The 24,299-nt window shown below is 35.8% G+C and overlaps 1 protein-coding gene across 4 annotated transcripts; it reads left to right on the plus strand.

The window, feature by feature from the left end:
- Window positions 1–675: 675 nt before the first annotated feature.
- LOC106159135 (fatty acid synthase) lies at window positions 676–22,178 on the plus strand. 4 transcript variants are annotated; one of them, XM_087005021.1, is made up of 34 exons: window positions 676–843; window positions 2,841–3,070; window positions 3,311–3,463; window positions 3,740–3,913; window positions 4,753–4,926; window positions 5,248–5,448; window positions 6,032–6,154; window positions 6,388–6,618; window positions 6,938–7,225; window positions 7,468–7,619; window positions 7,989–8,219; window positions 8,525–8,714; window positions 9,152–9,381; window positions 9,480–9,784; window positions 10,150–10,421; window positions 10,705–10,821; window positions 11,215–11,478; window positions 11,688–11,867; window positions 12,084–13,338; window positions 13,680–13,831; window positions 14,124–14,336; window positions 14,560–14,651; window positions 15,163–15,337; window positions 15,749–15,931; window positions 16,132–16,254; window positions 16,634–16,857; window positions 17,146–17,496; window positions 17,683–17,956; window positions 18,197–18,415; window positions 18,720–19,076; window positions 19,277–19,395; window positions 19,617–19,883; window positions 20,134–20,385; window positions 20,720–22,178. In XM_087005021.1, exons 2-34 carry the CDS (start codon window positions 2,860–2,862, stop codon window positions 21,002–21,004), a joined length of 8,037 nt encoding a protein of 2,678 aa, XP_086861147.1. In that variant the 5' UTR covers window positions 676–843; window positions 2,841–2,859; the 3' UTR covers window positions 21,005–22,178. The 4 variants fall into 4 exon arrangements, with proteins under 4 accessions (XP_086861147.1, XP_086861146.1, XP_086861148.1 ...); XM_087005020.1 differs by lacking the exon at window positions 676–843 and adding an exon at window positions 1,843–1,862; XM_087005022.1 differs by lacking the exons at window positions 676–843; window positions 4,753–4,926 and adding an exon at window positions 1,843–1,862.
- Window positions 22,179–24,299: the final 2,121 nt, after the last annotated feature.

Raw genomic sequence — 24,299 nt, forward strand, 5'->3', positions numbered from 1 at the left:
CGTTTGGTAAAAAAGGAAAGAGAAAGGACCTCCCTATCACCGTTAGAAGATAGGGGAATACCGCGGGTAGATAAAATAAGCTCAAGTAGAACATAAATTGAACTTCAGTGGAAAAAAAGTTAGGTGTATACAGTGTAAGATATGCATGGTGCTCTGTAGGTACCCGCCTTACCAAATTTAGATTATTAAGATTACTACAATAAGTGTATCACCCCCCCCCCCCCAAAAAAAAAAAAAAAAAAAAAAAAAAAAAAAAAAAAACACACACACAACCACACACACACACGTACGCACTCTGTAATCGCAGTAGTTTGCTGTGTATTTTATTTTTAATAAGGGGATAAGCCAGGGAAGTGCATTTTTTTCCAATGCTCAAGCAGTAAAATAAGCTAACTTACGCTTGACCTGCTTAAGAATTAGATATAGGCATTGGAGGAAATTTTCCTAAAGCATCTACAGTATTTAACGGGCCTATGTAACATCAACATCACTCCTAAAAAGCAAATTATCAAAAATATTTATATTTTCAAGCTATTTTTTATCTGCAAATATAACCTAGGACGTCCTTGATAAGAGTCACAAGGTTTTGGACTGATTTTGCCATGCCAAATAAACGCGGTTGTAAACGTGGCTTTTTACGGCGCTTGCGGTTCTCACACACTGAATGCTCTGTGCAATCTTATGCAGTTGACACCCGACCTCGATCCAGCTTTTGATTGGTCGCTGTCTTGTGGCCTCATATCATCTGAGAGGCAACATATACTGAATATAAAAGCATATTCCAACGAATTTATGACTTTAATATTATTCTTCTTGCTCTCAGATACACCCGGATCTTAACAGGTAAGTCGAAACGACCGTCGAAAGTATTCTACTTAGTTATGGCTAGAAACGATATTCTGTATCTGAAACGAGCGCCGTTTGTTGAATTTTGATACGTCAGAATGGACTTTGTACTGGCCGGCTAAATTTAGCTCCCAAACAAAATATGCACGTGGAGGGGGAGTAGTAGTGGTTTCTTATTCATTTGATTCATTTTATTAGAGATATATATTCAATTCCTTATCGCTAGGAGTAAGTATTAGGCAGCTTTTTGTATTGTGGCTATTTGTTTTAAGTTTGTGATTTTTGCTATGCCCAGGTGGCAAATGAGCTTACTCAGTATACCCTCTAGTTATTTTGACATAACAACACCATATACAAAATGTACGTGTACCGCCGAATACTTCTCGAGACTGGGGAAAGTAACATCGTTTTAAGACAAAAGTATTACAGATCGATCCTCTAAAATTAGACTGATATTTGATGTGAGCAACCTCCACCACTTCACAAACTGCGCATATGTGCGCATTAGAAGCTGCAGCTAATGTTTGTGGGTTTTGTACCGTGCTAAAACAGATGAATACGTTTTGTGAAAAAGTTTAAGTGTAATATACATAGATGCATTCTGTTTCATGGGTGATTGAGTTTTCTCTCGTAATTGTAAAAGAAGATTTACAAAGTAACCTAAATGTATTGCAAGGCTTTTTAAAACAACTAGTACGGGAAGGATTAATATTTATAATAAATGGGGTTTAATTAATTGGTGTTAAAGGTACACAGATCAGTTTCAGTTTCTATCTAGATTGTTGAGCAGCCATTCGGCAAGACGAGTTAGTAAGGAGTGATGTTTTGCACTAATATGAAATAGTAATAATAAAAAACACTGCTGTCATTTCATTGGTCGCTTAAAATAGAACGTCAATAGTTGTGGTTTTGTTTATGGTATGTACAGAAGGTGGTGTGATGTGTGGTGTGATGCTTTACTCTACTGCCACGTACTGCTGATGTCACCGTGTTATTATGCTAATAAGGGCCTACAGGTAGTGCCTTTACCAGTTTTCCAATCTGTGAAATATTTACATAGCATTTGAAAGCAATTCCCAAGTGATATATTTTTAAAGTTCGTTAATTTGGGCTACTATAAATGCCTCATTGTTATATTTTTAATTATTAAATGCTGGCAAATTTTTTTTTTAATTTTGAAGGTTATTCAGTAATATCTGCATAGTTAATTAATATAACCAATAAATACTAGTATGCTCACTGAAATTAATTATAAATAAAACAGCAACAAAGATTTGTTAGTGCTATTATTTTATGTATTTTATCTTGATCATATTTTTATACAATCAAGATGAAATGATTACATATATATATAAAATAAATTCATTTTCATAGCATGAATCTATACAGAAATATTTCAGCCTTTTAGAAGAGGTCTGCATTAGTGATTTCTTGTTCTCAGGGTTTTATAATTAACTATTTATAATTATACTGCCCTAATTTGTTCTATATATGTTAGTGACATTCTTCTATCTATTCAACACAGTGATGTTTTTTTAAAAAACATTGTTTTAGCAGAGAGCAGATGTCTCCGTGATTTTATCATATGGTCGATCTAGTAATCATTCCATCAAAACTGGTATCATGATATTATTTATTATCATATTTCTTGTCCTTTGATCTAACTGCAAAACATTCAGGAGTACATGTGATTTTTTTTTCTTTGTCAATAAATTACATTTGAATGTAAACGGGTGTGAAGGGTGTAATTTAGATGTTCCCATTGTTTGTTGCAGACAGCAGTTTAAAATATGATTATATACACGGTAGATGCCACTTTAATGATAGGTTAACCTGGATATGCATCAGTTGTTCTAGCATGCTGGTAGAGTGCCGGGCTGCTAAATATGTCTTGGTGAGACTTAGAACTAAATTACACAAATACATCAGACATCAGCTGTGCAAATCTTTTGAAATTTGCAGTTTTGTTTTCAATTATCAATATTCATTTTCAGATATAATTTTGGAAGCAGTATGCCTGCCCATATCTTTGATGAGCCAGCTCCAACTGGTGAGACACGAGGGGCAGAGGATACGCTGCCAGTAAAAATGGACACAAGAAATGACATTGTCATCAGTGGTCTCTCATGTAGATTGCCAGAATCTGAGAATGTTCAAGAATTTCGTGATAATCTGATGAATGGTGTGGACATGGTCACAGAAGATGACAGACGCTGGGAACCAGGTACAATTAAATTTCACATAACTGATATATCAACAGATATGATATTAGATTAATTATGGTGGAAATGTCAAAAAATTAACAACTACAAATTGGGTGTATAGATTGTTATTTTCTTAATATCAGTTTTGGACAGGATTAGGTATTACTTAATTATACCATAATTGGTGATAAAAATTTTCCTGGAATCTTTTTTTTTTTCAAAATATACCTCTAACATCCCTTTTGTGCCCTTAATATCAGGTCTCCATGGCTTACCCAGAAGAAATGGTAAACTAAAGGACCTCAGCAAATTTGACAGCACTTTCTTTGGTGTGAATCCTAAGCAGGCTAATACCATGGACCCTCAGATGAGGCTATTACTGGAAGTCACATATGAGGCACTTGTTGATGCAGGTAATGGCAATTTTATATTGTATACAGGAATAGTTACTGTACTGGCAGCCTATTTAAATGAAATGAAATGTTTTTTTTTTATTTTACAGAAGAAAATAAATAAATGATATTTAATTTATGCTTTTTATTGTTTGATTATTGTCATCTTGAGAGACAAAATTAATGTGAAATGAGCTGAATCAACTGTATTAATCTCTCAGTTGTATTTATTAAAAATTGATTAATATAAGAATGTATATGTTTATTTGTCACATATAATCATGATGACCTTGGCAGGTGTAAATCCTTCCACATTACAAGGCAGTAAGACCCGGGTGTATCTGGGAGCAAGTGGATCTGAGGCAGGGGTTGCCTGGTCCTACAACATGGACAAAACAGATGGAGACGTGCTTTTAGGGTGCCAAACCTCCATGTTTGCTCATCAAATATCTAGTTTCTTTGATTTCAGAGGTTTGTTGCTAGCTAGGTCGGTGCCAAAGTGAATGGGGTCCATTTGTATTTGATATAGACACATATAATGTGACAGTACATGTGACTCAATTGTATGCAAAAGACTATTATGGTTTGGACTTTATATAACCAGATATATAAATCAATATTTTGCAAATTATGAAACATTAAAAGAAAACTCAGTACCAGTATGTGTGGCATATTGAGTCCTATATACTGTTCCATGTAGGTTGTACACTGTATATTGATAACCGTAGTCTACTAATACAACTGCACTGTGACATGGTAGGGTGTGGCTGTATTACTTCAATTAGCACTGTATGTCATTACTGTGCCAAAGGGGTACCATAGGGGGCACAGTGGGCCATATTATCCCTCTTCACCCCTTAACCTTGAAGTATGATAAACAAGACAAAATTAAGCACTTGCAGTATCCCCATTTACTATTTTATATTTGCAAAGCAAATTGAAGCAAAAAATCACATATGTGCCCCCCCCCCCCCCCCAGCACATCCTGGGTCTGCCAGTGTATAAATTATGTACTATACACTGTGGTCACTATTTACTAATTCTGTAGGACCTGAATGAAGTGAACCATCAAACAAATAATTTGTATTTTTTTAAAGATAATTTTTGTTTATTTGGTTATCTAATCTGTTCCATTTTTGATACACATCTCAGTCATTGATTTAACTATCAATAAATGATGTAAAATATTTTATTCAAAATATTTGAATGGTGGTTCAGTAAACCCTTATATAGTTTAATATACATATTAATTATCTCTACTGTTGCTGCCTTACTGTCTTTTTCTCACATTCTGGGCTTCCTGCTTTCAGGGGTTAATCCTCAGCATGTACGTGGCAGTAGAACGGGTGTCTATATTGGTGTTAGTTCTTCTGAAGCAGGGGAGGTATGGTCTGCAGATCCTGAGACACTAATTGGTTACAGCATGACTGGCTGCCAACGCGCCATGTTTGCAAACCGTCTCTCTTTCTACTTTGATTTTAAAGGTTTGTGGGGTGACATTTATTAATTTAATGTCAACTAAAATATATGAATTTAACATTATGTGTATGTTGAGGAAAATGGACCTCAGAATGCTTGGCAAGCATGATGTAATTTAATATGATAAATCGGTCTTATTTCTTTTATTTAAGTCGATTTCCTTATTCACATTTCACACAAAATGTTCTCATTAATTTCTTGCGTTGGATGTCATAAAAACAGATAAACAGTGAAGCAGTCATGTTTTAATTTTAAATGTTAATTCTTTATTTGTATGTCAGTTTATTCAGGATATAATTGACTCTTGTATTCTTTCCATTTTTCAGGTCCAAGTTTTACACTGGACACTGCCTGTTCGTCCAGTCTACTTGCCCTGGACCAGGCAGTGATAGCCATCAAGACTGGTCAGTGTGACGCAGCCATTGTGGCAGGGTCCAACCTGTGCCTGAAGCCAACTACTGCTCTACAGTTCATGAAGCTAGGGATGCTGTCCCCAGAGGGCGCTTGTAAATCATTTGATGCGTCAGGTCAGTGGAAAATTTGAAAAGAGAATGATGAGGAAGGATGACTCTTTTCTCTAACACCCCATTTCCATAGATTTTTAGATCGATCTATCCCTGTGGGGAGTCTCACTAGATTACTGTCAGCTTGGCTGGCTTAAGCATCTGTCCCGCCTACTAAAAGCTGTAAGGGGGTAATTAACTATGGTGCCTGCTTGGCTGACTGCATTTTAGTGTGAACCCCCAGGGAGATAGGTCGATCTAAATCTTAATCTCTAGATCGATCTAAACTTCTGGGAAAGCACCCTAAGATACTGATTACCAAAAGTATTGTTAATAAATATTTGCATGTATTTTCTCCGCATTCTCATCGTAAACTTTATATTATTTATGACAATATATTCATGTATTTTACTTTCATTATTACAAAGTAAGATGTAACACAGAGAGCTATAACACACCTTTAAAAAATAGATACAGATAATAATGACATTGCAAACTGTATGGTTATCTAAATTTTGAGAGTATTTTTTATTATGATTGCTTAAAGAGCCAGTTAATGCTTTAATGAATAAAAACTGCCAGTGCATATTTATATTTTTTCATCAAGGTAATGGATACTGCCGGAGTGAAGGTGTTGTGGCCATTTACCTCCAGAAAGCTTCTGCTGCTAAGCGCATATATTGTACTGTCCTTCACTCAAAAACCAATGTGGATGGAAGGAAAAAACAAGGTCAGATTACACAAATGTTTCATATATTATGTTTAAATATAGTGTGTGAAAGGTTTTTATTTTGACAAAGTTAGGTATAGTTAGGTTTTTTTTAAAAGTTGCATTACGGCAAGTTAAATTATTTATTTTGAAGGAAATTTAATACAAAACATACATATGCTTAATTCCTTTTAGAATTCAGATGCATAATTGAAGTATATCAAAACATTACTGAATTTTGAATATTTCTTTAGGCATTACATTCCCATCAGGAGAAATGCAAAAGAATCTGCTCACTGAAATATACACAGAGGCTAAAGTGAATCCGTCCGAAGTGTCTTATGTAGAATGTCATGGGACAGGAACCAAAGTGGGAGATCCACAGGAGGCAAATACAATAGCAGATATCTTCTGTCAAGACAGAGATCAGCCATTGTTGATTGGGTCCGTCAAATCCAACATGGGCCATCCTGAACCAGCATCTGGTGAGGAATTAGTGTAAATATATGTTGCATTAAAAGCAAAATTGAAAACAAAATTGTAAACTTTCGTTTGGGCGTGGCATAACAGGCATAAAGAGCTGGCCTTGATTGCCCATACATCAAATAGCCTATACATATTTTACTTGTCACATATCTTTTTACTGAATTTTGTTCTGCATAGGATGGAAGAGATATAAATCATCTCATTAATGATTTGATGGATATTCTCATCTAAATTTGAAGTGTAGGTGACTTTGATTCATCATCCATAACCACACATTCAAAATGACTGAGATAAAACAGTACATTTTTTATTTGACAGGATTGGCAGCGCTAGCAAAGGTCATCATATCCATGGAAGACAGTGTTATTCCACCAAATCTTCACTATACAACCCCTAATCCAGATATCCCAGGACTGTCTAATGGAAAGCTTAAAGTCGTGACAAACTGCACAAAGTGGAATGGGGGCCTTGTTGGACTGAATTCCTTTGGGTTTGGAGGAGCAAATGTACACGCAGTTCTAAAGTCAAATAATCAGAAGGAAACAACAGTTCACCCAGCAGCCAATGAAGTAAGACTATTCACATTTTGTGGAAGAACAGAAGAAGGTATGTGTATTGCTTTTCTGATTGATTATTAATTAATTAATTTATTTATTTATTTATTTATTTATTTATTTTTTATTTATTGGGGGGAACAGCTTTGTAAAACAAGATAATGCAATCACTGTAACTTAATATAATCATTGAAATAAAAATAAAAGTTTGTACCATCATCAGCACTAGTCAACTTACATGACTCATCTTTGATGATAAACAATTAGTAATTGAATTCTTGAAAATGTTTGCAGGTGTGCAGCATGTTTTAAACAATGTGAAACAGCACCCAAAAGATCTGAATCTCCAGGCACTGCTGAATCAAAATGCCTATGGTGACCCCAAGATGCATCCATACAGAGGGTACACACTGCTTAACACAACTGATGAGATTCAAGAAATACAGGTAATTAATATATACAATACTTACAAAATTTAAAGAATTGTTTTTTAATGGTTTTGTTATAAAAAATTCATAAAAACATAATAATTTTGTAAATTTCTAGTAATCATATTTGAACACTCTTTATGCATAACCTAAACAAACAAAATAATTTAAAATAAAATATCTACAGTAAAACAGATATGAAATTAATTTTAAAAAGTGCACTTAGATTTTAGAAATGGGCTGTTAATTTTTTTTACTTCCTATGGATTGTTTCTGGGAGTTATGAATTTAAGTAAAGCAGACATGAAATCCCAAATACTCTCATGACAATGTGCCACAGGTTTTTGATGCTTATAACCTTACAGATATATTTTATGGTATTTTCAGAACTGCCCATCAGAACCCCGTCCAGTATGGTACGTCTTTACAGGGATGGGCACCCAGTGGCATGGCATGGGGAGAGAGCTGATGCAAATAGATGTGTTCAAACAGTCCATCATGAGATCTCACCACTGCCTGAAGAAAATGAATATCAGTCTGTATGACCTGCTGGTGAATGGCACAGAAGACACCTTCAAGAACACTGTCAACTCTTTTGTTGGAATAGCGGCTATACAGGTAAATTGATGATGATTTTATTTTGTAGTAAGAAAAGAGTGAGTTAAAATATAGTCAAGAAATGTTTGCTACTATAAATTTGTAATATCTAGAGAGAATAAAAACTTTTCCATTAATGATATGTCACAGGGTAGAATGAAATCCAGGCAGATTTAAATCCACCAAGACGAGAAATTTCAGTCTCTCCTAAGGGGATTTTAAATCTGCCTGGATTTCAATCTTGCCTGTGACATATTATATCTTTTGAATGTGCTTTTTAATTAAAAAAAGTAAACAGATTCATATACAAAACTTTCTTAATTAAGGTGGCACTGGTGGACACTCTGCGTTCCCTGGGGGTGAAGCCAGATGGTATTGTGGGTCATTCTGTGGGGGAGTTGGGCTGTGGCTATGCTGATGGTTGCCTGACTGCAGAGGAGACTGTATTGGCAGCATACTGGAGAGGAAAGTGTATTTTGGAGGCAGATTTAGAGGCAGGGGCAATGGCTGCTATTGGTAGGTGTTCTAAATTTAATTCTTTAATTTAAATATTTTATTACATTTTTAAATGTGAATCCTAGATGCAGGCCAATTGGTGGCAAAAATGTTGCGAAAAAAATCGCTCTGTCAATTTTGAAGGCTAAAGTGTGACCAAGATCTTTATAAAACATTCAAGAAATTTTACAGGCTCATAGCCAGCAATTTCTAAAGAGGGGTTCTTTTTTTTTTGAAAAGGTGGGCCTTTTACAATGAAACCTTTCGTGTACCTAGATCAGATTTTATCCAGAATGAACTTTTACCCGGCAAAAGGGGCAGTTCTTTCAAACCCCCAAACCTCGCTATGGGCCTGTTTTAAATCTGTTTTAAATATAGATCCAGGGTTCTCTGCCCAAATTAAATCATGGTATTTTCTTACATTATATTTATTGTTGTAAATTCTTTCCATTCCATAGGTTTAACATGGAAAGAGGCCCAGGAGCAGTGTCCAGCAGGAGTAGTTCCAGCCTGTCACAATGCTGAGGACACTGTGACCATCTCTGGGCCCAAGGAAGCAGTAGCAACATTTGTTCAGGAGCTCAAGGATCAAGGGGTGTTTGCCAAGGAAGTTCACAGTGCTGGGGTAGCTTTTCACTCCTATTACATGGCTAAAATTGCACCCAACTTGAAAGAAGCACTGGACAAGGTTTGTTCCTTTACAGATTCATTGTTCATTTGAATTATTGAAGACATTTGGTTTTTGAATGTACCCAAACATAACTGCAAATTTGACTTTTTTTCTAGGTCATTAAAACCCCAAAACCAAGAAGCAGCAAATGGATCAGTTCTTCCATCCCAGAATCCAAATGGACCTCTTCTCTTGCTCAGATGTCGTCTGCAGACTACCACGTCAACAACTTGGTCAGCCCCGTGTTGTTCCAAGAGGCACTGCAGCATGTTCCTAAGAATGCCATCACTGTAGAGATAGCTCCACACTGTCTGCTGCAGTCCATACTAAAGAGGTCCCTTGGCCCAAAGTGCACTTTGACTAGTCTAATGAAGAGGGGGCATTCAAACAATCTTGAACATTTCTGGGCCAACATTGGAAAGTATGTCAATAAGTGATTTATTGGGCAATCGTGTATTCTTCATTTTAATTCTTGTGGTAATTATACCATACTGGTGCACAGTTCTGCTGCTGTATGGGAGTTGTAAGAAATAAGGAAATTATTCTTTGGTTTTGCCATTCTTTGGATAATGTGGTCAGGGAGTGTAATTTTTTTTGGTGCGTAATTATAACGAGTGCATTTTTTTTAATCTTTCAACCAGCTGATTTATGTGTCGCATATTTTAAGGTTCAAGGTTTGACTTAATAATATAACAGAATTTTTTGAGTACAGCAAAACATTTGTTGTTCCATTTTCCTACGAAAAGAAATGTGTAAATTAGGTTTACACCTCATTTTCCCTTTCAGGCTCTACATGAATGGAGTGAATCCAGACCCCTTGAAGGTTTTCCCACCAGTCCATTTTCCAGTTCCCAGTGGCACCCCAATGATATCTCACCTGGTGAAGTGGGACCATTCCCAAAACTTTTCTGTTCCGACCCAGGATGACTTCATGGCCTTGTCTGGGAGCAGTGGGAAAAGTACGGCCTTTGTGTATGAGGTGGACATGTCCCCGGATTCTCCTGATCATTACTTGGTTGGCCACAAGATAGATGGAAGGGTTCTCTTTCCAGCAACAGGTACAGAATTAGAGTGGTGTTATAAAACAGAAATGTTTCACAGAGAATTTTTAACCCAGCTCAATAAAGATATAGTTTTTTGCTTGATGCAATTAAAAGCAAGAACTAGTTTTGAATGTTGGTCCAATTTTTTGTCTATACGCATTAGACAGTATCTTTACTATATATATATATATGTATATGAATTTTAGAATTTAAAGTAAAAGAATTAAAAGACGGCTTTACTATTTATGGTAGGTATGTATCTTATTTAGTCATATACAAGCTCCATTTTACATTTCAGGATACCTTGTCCTAGCTTGGCGGGCTCTAGCAAAGATGAAGGGACAACTATATGAACAGATGCCAGTGACTTTTGAAAATGTTGCCATACATAGAGCTACAATTTTATCAAAAGATGGTGAGTACAGTGGTGTATCACACAATTCAGTGTTGAGTGCAACCCTGTCTCTGTATAACTTTTAATTTATTTAAATTAGAATTTTATTAAAGTTAGCAGTGGTCTCTCATATGTAAAAGACTATAAGGGCTTTGGGAGAAGCATAGACATGCACCCAGTAGAGGAACACACAATTTAAACCTCAAAAAATAAATTGAAGCCCAAATTAAAAATTTTGAGAAAACTTTTTTAACAATTAACAAACAAATTACAGCTTGGTGAATCAGGTGGGGCTTTTAAACACAAAAACTTTGTATTACATATGATTCTTACAGTATTACTTTTGTTACTTTCATGTAGGGGGTGCTTCATGTTCTTTATACTTTTCTTTTTCTTTTTTTTTTTATTTTTCAGCCAAGGTGAAATTTGAAATCTGTATAATGCAATCTACAGGAGAATTTGAGATTTGTGAAAATGGGGCTATGGTTGCGAGTGGAAAGGTGTATGTTCCAACGGAGCCAGGCTCACAGAGATCTACAGAATACACGTTGGAAGATGATGAAGAGCCAGCACAGGAATGGAGAGATCTGACGTCTGGAGACATCTATAAAGAGTTGAGGCTCAGGGGATATGATTATGGTCCAACATTTCAGGGCATTCTGACCACAAACAATACAGGTTAGTATCTTTCAAAGACAAACATTATTTACTGTGTGTCTTCATTGATCTTGAAAGTTTTCAGTACAATCTTGCTTCTAATATACAGAGATTCAGTACCAAGGAGACTGTTACTCTAAAAGATGATTGTGCCTAAAAATTGTTTTATTTTATGTTTATGATAATAAACATCTTTTAAATCCACACAAATAATTTGTTGATTTTCCTAGGTGATCATGGCCAGTTACTCTGGAACAACAACTGGGTTTCTTTCCTGGACACCATGCTACAAGTTTCTGTACTTGGCGCCTCTGGGCTTGGCCTGCGTCTGCCAACCAGGATCACTTCCCTTTCAGTTGATCCTGCATTACATGAACAGAGAGTTGTGCAATTTGATGAAAGTACTCAAGGTAATCATGTCTGATGATGCCAATTATTTTTTAAGAGATGTAACCCCTGTTATAATTTTTTTTTTAGATTAGAAATTGCAAAACTACTGATAATACTCATGGTAGCACATTTTCTTTGAATGTTTGATGGGACATTGTTGAAAGTATTTACAATGGTGTCTGTTTGAGAACCATTTATAAACCTTTAAATTTCTTTTTTTTATTTCATGCTTTTAGCTGTTCCACTTAGTGTTAACAAATACACTAACACATGTATTGCTGGTGGTATTGAAATCCTTGGCCTTCATGCAACAGTGGCACCCAGGAGACAACAACAACAAAATCCACCCGTCCTTGAGGAATACACATTCGTCCCATACAAAGAATCAAATCTGCTCAGTTCTTCAAATAAAGCTGAATATTCAAAACTTCTCACAGATTCTACCATCCATATTTTGAAGAAATTGCTTGAGAAACTAGAAGGTCAAGAGTTGCCAAACATGGAGCTACTAAGAAACATTGTGGATTCTTATGAACATTGTCCTGCAGATATTGAGGAAATGCTGGGGTGCTATGAAGATGAAAATTGTCATCCAGCTGCAAAATACTTCAAGAATATCACGTCCTTGAACAATGCTTCCACAAATTTCAGAGAACTTTTAATGGAGAATCAAGAACTCTTGAGAGATCCTCTCTTTACTTCTGCGTACCATCCAACAGTTTTGAAACCATGCTTAGATGTTGTTCTAGAAAATGTCAACAGTTCTACGTTGAAGGTAGTTGAGGTTGGAGCAGCACATGGGCAGATGTACAAACCAGTTAATCAGTTTCTAGGGTCACATCCTCTGGTCAAATTGGATTATACAGTGACTGATGAGAGAGTCCAAGATTTGGACCACGAAGAATTGGAACAGTTGAATATTCAAAGCACTGAATGGAATTTGAAATCTCCACCCTCAGACAACCTGAAATCTACAGATTTGATTGTAGCAAAAGGTTTGCTGCATCAGCAGGAAGGGATTTCAGAACTTTTAGTCACACTTTCTAGTTTACTGAAAGATGATGGCTTCTTGTTGATAACTGAGCCTACACAAAACTTCCCACTTGCATTCATGTCATCGTACACAGGAAATGAGGTCTTCATAGCAGACGACAATCACAGGCATTGTGGGATTTACTTAAGTGAAGCGCAATGGACGGACACATTTACAGCAGCAGGTTTGCAGATAATTGCCCAAAAGAGTGATGGACTTATGCACACAACTTTCTTATGTAGAAAAACAGCTACAGTGACCAATGCTGTGCCAACCTTTCTCATCATTGACAACATGACCACATTTGAGTGGGTAGAGCAACTAAAGAAAACCATGGCTGACCACTTGGACAAGCCGAAAGAGGCCACTATCTGGTTGGTGTCCAAAAATGAGCCTTGCAATGGAATAGTGGGACTAGTGAATTGTCTCAGAAAAGAGCCTGGAGGTGATAGAATTAGGTATGTAAACCAAATATGTGAGATAGCGGAACATTTTTTAAACATTCATTCACTATAAAAATCCATTCAGACTAGATTATTCAGGCCCGTAGCCAGGGGGGTTAAAAAAAACGCCCCTTTTGCTAGGAAAAGGTCCACTCTGGGTAAAATTTGATCTAGGTAGCCTACATGATGTTTTTATGGAAAAAGGTCCACTTTTTCAGAAAACGAACCCCCCTTTTGAAATTGCTGGCTACGGGCCTGTTATTTCAAAGGTATTTAGTAAATTGGAAGGTATTTTTGACAATGTAAAGGAAATTTAAGTTCCTGAATATGAATGACCTTTTTGTGTATTTTTACAGGTGTATTTTCAATGCCAGTGAAGGTAACTTACCTGATTCTTGTATGGAAATGGAAAGTCCAACCTTCATGTCTCTAAGACAAAAGGACCTTGTGATGAATGTGTACAGAAATGGCCAATGGGGTTCCTTTAGACATATGCCACTGCATCAGGGTAGGCCATATTTTAATGTGAATACAATGTTATCTCATTGAAAACATGAGCACACTTAAAACATTCTTCACTTTAGTTAATCTAATTGAAAAAAAAACATTTTTTATGAGAAGTATATAGTTTGGATAATATATAGTTTTTATTAAAAAAAGCAGTAGATTTGTCATAAATCATGATTAATGTTTTTTTTTGTCAGTTTAACTTTCTTTAAGTGTTAGTAAGTATTTAATTAGCACTGACATTGGCATATCATATTGTTTTAACCACACCACCATCATTATTGTCTTTACAGACTGTCAAGTCCCTCACACTGAAGTCAACCATGCTTTTGTGAATGTGCTGACCAGAGGTGACCTGTCCAGTTTACGCTGGATCGAGTCTCCCCTAAAGTACTTTGACCCTGACCAGAACCCCAGTAAAAAACTGTGTAGTGTGTACTACGCTGCTCTCAACTTCAGAGACGTCATGCTGGCCACTGGGAAACTGCCTCCTGATGCCATACCAGGTATGAAGGAGATGATTTTTTATGCAAAAAAGTTGCTCTATATACACAGGAATATACCACTATAGTCATAGGGGATTTTAGGCAGGGGGCACAGGGGACAGAGTACCTCTCCCCCCCCTTCTTTAATGTAATAAACCATGGGCTATATGGGATGCATGGGGTACGACATCTTATCATTTAATAGTTGTGGTTCAATTTTTATTTATATTTATTTGATCTGCAGGTGATCTTGCATCACAAGACTGCCTGCTGGGTATGGAGTTTTCTGGAAGAGACCAGAAAGGAAGAAGACTTATGGGTCTGCTACCTGCAAAGGTAATTAGAACTTGAATAGTAGTGGGGTTCTATTAAAATTGAATTTCTATTAATTTTTTTCTTTAAAGGCACACAAATGAATATTAGAGCTTTTTATGGCAAAAATTAAATTTTCCTTGATACTTCCACTCTTTTTCCCTTAATTATAAGGCATATCCAATCCTAAACATTCATAAAACCATAAACCCGATTTTGGGTTCTTAGTGTCCACTCTTCTAATGACTTTTGAATTTCACTCAAGGTGGTGAAATTTTGAAACTTGGAACTTGTAAACCCATTCATAAATTATAATATTTTTTTTCAATGGTTTTAAATTTCCAAAATTTACATTTTTTTTCTCACTATAAAAAGGTCTATCGTATATTGTATGCTTTAATATATTACTTAAATACGAAAGAATATGAGAGCTACATGTTATAGTCTGAGGCCCTCATTTTATCCACCCTAAAAAAGGCTGACTCACATACTTTATAGATAAGTAGTATTGGCATTGCTATTCTGAATTCCTCAGGGCCTTGCTACCTCAGTGGATGCTGATGGTAGGTTCCTGTGGGCAGTTCCAGATAGATGGACACTGGAGCAGGCTGCCTCTGTCCCAGTGGTCTATGCTACAGTCTACTATGCCTTGGTGGTCAGGGGACAGATGAGGAAAGGAGAGAGGGTGCTGATCCATTCTGGCAGTGGAGGTTAGTATATAGACTAGTTAAGGTATTAAAGGTGGCATTTTGACAGACATGAATTTACAGAGATTGTTTTTTCATCTACAGTCATATTTTTGGTGAAAAAGGTAAGTCATTGTCTCTTGTGTAAATCATTTCTAAATAATAATGTTAATCATTTCTACAGATACTAAACATGCTTTGATGAATGGTCAAAACACCCTGCCTCATAGGTGAAAAATATTACATGAAGTCTCAATAGGAAGTGCTGTTGAAAAACATTGGTATATTGGTATCCACAAATTATATTATTTTATTGTCATTTAATTTTTCTTTTTACAAAAAATAAATAAATAAATAAATAAATTACCCAATAAGGTATAGCTGTATATAGAATTAATTTTGATATTCCTATGGCATGTTTTCATCTCATTGCAGGTGTTGGTCAGGCAGCTATATCAGTGGCTCTTCACTATGGTTGTGAAGTGTTTACAACTGTCGGTTCTAAGGAGAAAAAACAGTACCTCATGGACCAGTTTCCTCAGCTGAAAGACAAGCATTTTGCCAACTCACGGGATACATCATTTGAAATGGATATTTTGAGAGCAACCAAGGGGAAAGGTACATTGTAACTGTCTGCTGTTCAGGTATAATTTAGTCTTTATGAAAAATACTAAATTATTGAGTATTTCTTATGGTATTCTTATTGATAAAAGTGCCAGACATTGGGGTGATGATATTTTTAAGCTTTGGAAATGCCATTCAATTTAAAATCTAGACACCTTGCTGGAAGGCTGGTTACTAATTCTGTTCTTTTTCAGGCGTCAACTTGGTACTAAATTCCCTGTCTGAAGAGAAGTTGCAATCTAGCATCAGAGTTTTGGCAAACCATGGAAGATTTCTGGAGATTGGAAAGTTTGATCTTTCAAACAATTCTGCTCTGGGTAATTATTGTTATTATTATTTTTCTCTTTTATTGATTGGTTGATTAATTAGTGACATACCAGTACATGAATACACGGACCTTGATGATTTTTTAATTGTTTGTCTTTGGAATAATAGTTGTGATGACCTTCTAATATTTGGAAATTAGATAAAAATTAATATGTCTTATCATACTGCCTCAAGTTAGTCGGATTCTGCACAATAAAGCAAAATGAGCTGAAAGAAAGCTGAATTTGCAAACTTTTTATATATAACCTATGCATGAATGGTTCCTGATTGTTGTCAGTTGTTTGAAATTAAAGGTACCATGTTGAATTTCTAATTTTTTGTTGTGATAGACATAAAATTAATTTACTTTTTATTTGTTAACAATTTTAGGTATGTCAGTGTTTTTGAAGAATGTCACATTCCATGGGATATTATTAGATGCATTGTTTGAGGAAGGTAACAATGACTGGCAGATTGTAGCAGATCATGTGACTAAAGGTATCCAATCAGGAGCAGTGCGTCCACTGAAGACAACTACCTTTGACCAATCAAATGTGGAAGAAGCTTTCAGGTTCATGGCTCAAGGAAAGCACATAGGAAAAGTACTTATTAAGGTAAAATAATATAAACAGGTAATTAACTTCAGTTTGTCAAATTTATGAGGTGAAATTTAACATGTGAGTGTCCAAACTACACAATGGAAATGTTAAAAATTAAATTGCATCCATGAATTACAGAAAGAAAAGAAATAAATGAATAATTAACATATGTGCTGTAATTGAAGGAGTGGCTAAGCATTCAGAAAAAAGACGGGGAATTCCTCTTAGGCAACCTGCTTCCTTTGCTTATGACTGACTTGTGGTTGAAAAGATACATCAAAATTTGTTGATTTGATAATCTAGGTCAGAGATGAAGAACCGGAGACAGTAGTGCCTCCATCCTCAATCAAACTTCCTGCCATATGCAGAACTACCTGTGACCCCAAGCTGGTCTACATCGTCACAGGAGGCCTGGGAGGGTTTGGTCTGGAGTTAACACAGTGGCTGATTGAACGCGGAGCAAGACATCTCCTTCTCACGTCTCGCTCAGGAATCAGGACAGGTTATCAGGCTCGGTGTATCAGGCAGTGGAGAGAACTGGGACTTGATGTGAGGATTTCAACCAGAGATATTTCCACCCTGCAGGGCACTGTGGGACTTATTCAGGAGGCCTTGGAAGAAGGACCAGTTGGTGGAGTCTTTCACCTTGCCATGGTATGCTTTATTTCTTATGTTTTGTTACATTTTTGTATGAACTGTTGATTGATGTAACTCCTTTATTGTAAAATATGTAATTTGTATTGAATGCATCATAATAAAGTGTAGTCTTTTATGCTTGAAGTGTCAATTAGAAACTTCCAAACTAAGTTTTGTTATTTCTTTACATTTTTGTTCTTTCAGGTATTGAAAGATGGATTACTGGAAAACCAAAATGCAGAAACATTTCAACAAGTTGCTGACTCTAAAGTGGCTGGCACAATGCATTTGGACCAAGTTACTCGCAAACTCTGTACTGAGAGTTTAAACTGGTTTGTGGTGTTTTCTTCTGTAAGCTGTGGCCGAGGAAATGCTGGCCAAACTAATTACGGTTTCGCCAACTCTGTCATGGAAAGGGTGTGTGAGAGGAGATGCCAGGACAAACTTCCAGGCCTGGCAATACAGTGGGGTGCAATAGGTACGTGTAACAGATTATGGAAACACTATTTACTGTATAATAACAGTTTAAGTGATTATATATATTTTTTCCATTTTTGACTAAAATACTAGTAGTAGAGGATCATTACTTTGTATAGTTTAATTTTTGCATTTACATTCATATGTGTGTGATAAAACTTGAAAAGATAATTCTATATTTAGAAGTAAATGTTCTCTTCTAATGAGAGAAAATGATCACTGCTCTCATTTTGTCCTGCAGGTGATGTTGGCATTGTTTTGGATAACATGGGCAACAATGATACTGTGATTGGTGGTACCATACCACAAAGGATCACATCTTGTCTGGCCACTCTTGACCACTTCCTTAATCAGCCGTGTCCAGTTATGTCCAGTTTTGTGCCTGCTGACAAAGAAAAATCCACATTGAATAAAAGAGATGGTGGTGCTGATTTGCTGGATGCTGTAGGAAACATCTTGGGTAAGTTAGTCATACATTGCATATGGTCAACCTTATGGTTTTTATTGTATAGGTGGTCGCATTTAATTAAACAAGGACTTGCAATGAAATAACTTAAATGCAATAAATGCTGAGTGTAGGATTGAGCAGGGCAGTGATTGTTCAGCAAAACTCTTTATTTGTCTTTTTTGGTTTGGTTTTGTTATAGTCTATGAACTGTTTCTGGAGAAAGCAAGACAATTCAGTTGTGTTGTGTATGAAATAATTCTAATTGAATGTTTGTAAAAATATTAAAATTTAAGTTCTGTTCACTGTGTAAATCCAGGTGTGAAAGACCCCAGTACACTTAACCCTGACACCACCCTGGCAGATCTGGGCCTAGACTCCCTGATGGGTGTGGAGATCAAGCAAACTCTAGAGAGAGACTTCGATGTGGTTCTATCCATGAAAGATGTGAGAGCTCTGACAATCAACAAACTGAAAGCAATCTCAACTCAGGGGGTCAAACCAGTTCAGGACACGAGTGACGGTTCTCTGCATGTTTCTGATGCTGTTGCAGATGTTCAAAGCACAGCACTGGCTAGATACAACCTGGACCAGCTCATTCCTAGTGACTGTCTTGTTAGGATGAATGCTGTAGAAAGCACAGAAACTCCATTGTTTATTGTCCATCCTATTGAAGGTATACCTGCTGACCAAATTATAGTGTGTATGACTAAAGTTGATATAATATTATATTTGCTTCAGCTTAAACACTTACTGTATGAGATATTTGATTAATATTGATTGATTTTCAGATCCATTCATAATTTTTTAATTGCTTTTAATTGATTGACTTTATCGTTACATATCGTTATTGACAACAGAAATGCCATGTTTCAGGTCATATCCAGTGTTTGCAGTCCATGGTCTCCTACATACAGTATCCCGTGTATGGGCTTCAGTGCACCAGTCAGGTGCCTATGACTTCCATAGAAGACCTGGCAGCTTTTTACATACAGGTACACTGATATAGTCTACAGTTTTTGTGTCTAGACCCATAGTAATCCTAGGCATCTGCTGTTAACTTATGTGAGAGTTGTTGACTTTGAAATGAAATACAGTGCATTTTGTGTAAATGGTGGCTGATTAAAACTGCTTGCATTAATCAATTGAAAAATATCGATATAATAATAACTAAGTATAAAGTGAGCTAACTGACTGCAAATAATTTTATTTTCAGAAAATAAGTGAAATCCAAACCACAGGGCCATTCAGGTTAGCTGGATACTCATTTGGGGCCTGTGTTGCTCTAGAAATGGCACTTCAGCTTCAGGGCAAGGCTGTCGAGTTGCAGCACCTTCTGTTGCTTGATGGCTCCCACACCTATGTTGCTGCACACACAGAGCAGTACAGAATAAGACTGATGTCCACTGATAATGAAGCTGATGCAGAGAGTGAGGCACTGTGTGCCTTTGTACAACAGTTTATTCCTGTTGAGTACACACAGGTAAATCCATGACTGTCTGATATGTAAGATATGTAAAATACAAAATTACCAGATCAGAGCCATTTGAAATTTGTAATGGGATTTTTTCTTTTAAAAGAATTTGCTTCACATGGATGTGATTTGAGTGCCTGAAACACCCTTAATTAGTATATAACTTTCATCTTTTTGTATCCAGGTGCCCATTGGTTAGAATTATAATTCAATGTCAGTTTAATTCTATTTTACATCCCCTCTCTCTATGTCTATTTAGCTTAAGCCTCATTTGATGTCTTTGCCATCGTTGGAAGACAGAGTATCAATAGTAACAGAACACCTGATGAAAACCAAGCTGTTCAAGAATGAGGAGGATCTGAAAGCTGTGATCGTCTCATTTTACCAGAAGCTGGTAATAGCAGAGAAGTACAAGCCTTCAGACACTCTCCACGGAGATGTTGTGCTGATCAAGGCACAGACAGAAAATGGTTACAAAGAAAAGTTGGGATACGATTACAGTCTAAATGAGGCAAGTATTCAAAGAGCATCTCTCCTTTCCATGTTACTTTTAGTTCTTATCAGCCACGTAAACCCCCCAGTGTCTGAGGTAGATGGAAACTGATCTCTGTTATCAGCATACCCACCTGCTGTTTTACAGGACAGGTATGGCATATGGGTATGCTGATATCAGAGCCACGTTTCCAGTGACCTCTGAAATTCAAGGTAAACATAAGGACATCACTACAAACTAATTTTATTCTCAAAAATCTCAGTTGACAAAATCTTTTTGTTTCCGTTGACCTTCAGTGTAGAGAAAAATTTCAGAAATTTTTTACCAACAGCATAATATTTCTATTTTCCAGGTCTGTAATGGACAGGTCATTGTTCACACGGCAGAAGGGAATCATGAAACTTTCATTCAGAATGAAAATGCTGAAAAGGTGGCTCAGCTTGTAAATGATACACTTAGGGCAGGATCATCAGACAAGGTAGTTCATGGAGGGGCTCAAACAGAACTAGAGAGCAGGACTTCAGGCAAACATGGTGATTCACAGGTCCCTAAATATGTAAATGCTCAAGACTTACTGCATGAAGAAAAAGACACGGACATTTCACATTTGCACTATAAATCACTTCCCATGGTGTAGGAAAAAGGTACAAAAATGACCTGCTGTGCAGGATAGGCTCCCTCTCCATGGTAAGCTTTAGATGCCATTGGGAGGCAGTCAGATTTAGGAGGGGCAGATGGATGGATGTGACAACTCCATATTCTTTCTATAAAAGAGTTTATATTTCCAATATGCAGAACATTTCTTTGTAAAATATTGATTCTTTACATTAGAAGCATTTTTATAGTGTGCTAAGAAGAAACAATCCCAACCTTTCTATTTACCATAAAAAGAAGTCTTTCAGGCAGCTATGTGAATCCAAAAACATTGCAAAGGGGTGCTTTTTGTATGATAATAAATATAAAATATTGGTTTATTTTATTACAGTTTTTTCCACTTTTTTTCTTTATTAATTTTTTTTTTAGATGTTTTTGAGACAATGATAATAATTTGGCCAGCTTACACATTTTGAGGCATGTAGTGTCTCAAAATCAAAATAATATTCCAGCATAGTGTGTCCATTGAAAAATTGAGCCAAACACTACTATAGAGTTTGAGATGGAAAACAAGGCAGCAAAGCTGTCAAATGTACAGACAAAAAACAGAAAATAAAGATGCAAAATAGGTCATTTTGTCAATTTTGATGCAATAATAAATAATGCTTATTATAGCACTGTCAGTCAACACTGAATTTTAATCATGCACAACAGGTAACATGGTCAATAACAGGAGTAGACCCAGAGATATTGCAAAATTTACCTGCATAATTATCACTGCTTCCTTATTATTAATCTAGCAGACTGGCTTAATCTTTGGGAGTTTACAGGGAAATATCAACAACTGTGCTTTATGTAATCTCATTTAATAACCTATTAATTAGGCAAATGACTTTATAACTCTGAACTTAGCTTAGTGATACCCAAGGGAAATTTACAGACTGACCCTCTCAAAGGTCTTTCAGGCCCATAAGTCACATCTTAAGAAAAGCACAAAGTAATAATGCACAAAATAGGATGCTGTCAATTCTGATGCAATACTATATTACGCTTAACTGCAAAGTCAACATCAAATTTAAATTATGCAAAACAGGTAATACCGATGAAAGTAAAAGCAGGCCCATGAGAGTTCAAGTTCATACTTAGAAAATGCCAGAATGAGAAAAATGAGAATTTCACAAAAAGTTGCGTTAATTCAATAAAAAATGATAATCCAATAGAGCTGGTTTTCTTATTTGAGCTGTATGTCAATCCTAAGAATCATTCTTTTAAGCTAAAAAAAAAATAAGTAACATAGTTTGCTTTTTATCATAACGTTTGTGATGACAGTGCACGAAGTTGGCTTTTTGTCAATTTTGATGCAATATTACATAATGATTAACTATAATTACCACCATTTATTTTTATTAATAACGTAGTCATTTAGAAAATTTGATTACCACTGGGCTTCATGACCATGGGAGTTCCAAGTCCCACATTGAAAATGCCAATATATGAAAGATAACAACTTCACAAACATGTACAACAGAAAAAGAAACCAATTAGATTGCTTTTCCAACACAGGCTGCATTTTAGACCTGTGTTTCTTTCCTGTAAGTTTTAAGAAGAGTAAGTAACATGGTTTTTCTTTAATGGTCACTATAAAAGCAGTGTCCAAAATAGAGGTTTCTTCATTTTCGTTGCAATATTACATAATGCATAATGACCATCAATTTTAATAATGAAATAAAATTATCATGGATATTCAGACTAGCAAAGGTCTTCAAACCCATGGAAGTTCAAAGTCACACCTTGAAAATGTCGATATGTGAAAAATTTAAGGATGAGTGCAGATAACCATTGGCAAAGTGCCCATCGTCAATTTTTTAAATAATTTGCTATTATAAAGTTTATGCATATATTTGTTGTGTGAAAAAATATTATTTGGTTTGAGGCATCGTTTGAGCCATGAGGTATCGTATTTTTAATGAGTAATATGTGGGGGTGGAGGTAACCAGATTTACCTGTTGTATGCAGTCTAATATGAATCAGAGCAAGTTATTTCAGCATATATATTGCATAAATAATTTTTTCTAATGAAACTTGTCTTGTGGTGAAAAAAAGAGTTATATGTTAAATAATTGCGATGTGGCACAAGTAAATGGGAAAGTAATTGTTTTTTTTTTGTTTGTTTGTTTGTTTTTTTTTAATCCTAGAGAAGAGAGGGAGGGGTGGTGTATTACAATATTTTCTCACAGAAACCATCACTGATTTCACTCAACTGTATAAAAGTCTTGTAACTAGAAAAACTTGTATCAGCGTATTTATTAATTTTATATAACTTTTCTCACAGACCAGCATTTGTTGGTCTAAATAATTATATTGTTAACCAATACACATTTTGTACAAAGCCCTATAGAATAGTAAAAAATGCTAAAAGCAAAAGGCTGTTACAGTAACACAAAAAAATCATGTGTTAAAGCACTCTAAACACCTATTTGGAATGTTTCCATTAACCATACAATAAACAAGGTATAAATTGTACCAAAATAATGATAAGGTAAAAGTAAAAACTAAATGAAAATATAGTACATATAATAACAGTAATGGCCAATAATCTGTATGACAATGAAAATAAATCACCTAAAAAGTACTTCATATATGATAATGTATGTGATAAAGACCTTGTATAGAAAGCAATGCAAGAGTTATTTTATACAAAATATATAAATATGAGAATAAAAAATGTATAATAAACAATAGATAATTAATCAGATGTGCTGTCTGAAACACTTTCTGCCTCGCTAATACTCTCACCACTTGATGTTGGTAAATGCAAGAAGTTATAATGAGACTCTTTATAACTTCTTGGTAAATGTGAGGCATCCTATCTCCCTACCTCCCCCCCCCCCCCCCCCCCCACGCACACACACACACACAAACACACACGCAAAAGTTTTTTTAAACCATGCCAGTTCTGAACTGTGAATAGGGGAACTATGGGTCGCTGCATGCCATCTTCTTTCAAGCAAATCAAAGAAATGTTAAAATATTTAAGCAATTATAAATAGTAACTAAAACATTTTAATTTAAAAATCACACCAAGCATATTATCTTTTCGTTATCCTTTCTCCTTGCAAAATCAAAGCAACCAAAAAAACTGGACAACTCCACATAAATATTAATAGCAAAAATGTATTATCACTTTATCTTTATTGTCATCATCTGTGAAACAAGATATGAAATGAAAGTTTCTTCAAAGTGCATTGTGGATCAGTGTATATTGTGGATAAGTGTTTCAGTGTACGCGGACAAGGTCGTTCAATGACGGCCTGGGGCAGGTTAGTAAACTTCAAGTT

The sequence above is a fragment of the Lingula anatina genome, chromosome 2, assembly GCF_051362555.1.
Source record: "Lingula anatina isolate TDL-2025a chromosome 2, LinAna3.0, whole genome shotgun sequence".
Taxonomy (NCBI): Eukaryota; Metazoa; Brachiopoda; class Lingulata; order Lingulida; family Lingulidae; genus Lingula; species Lingula anatina.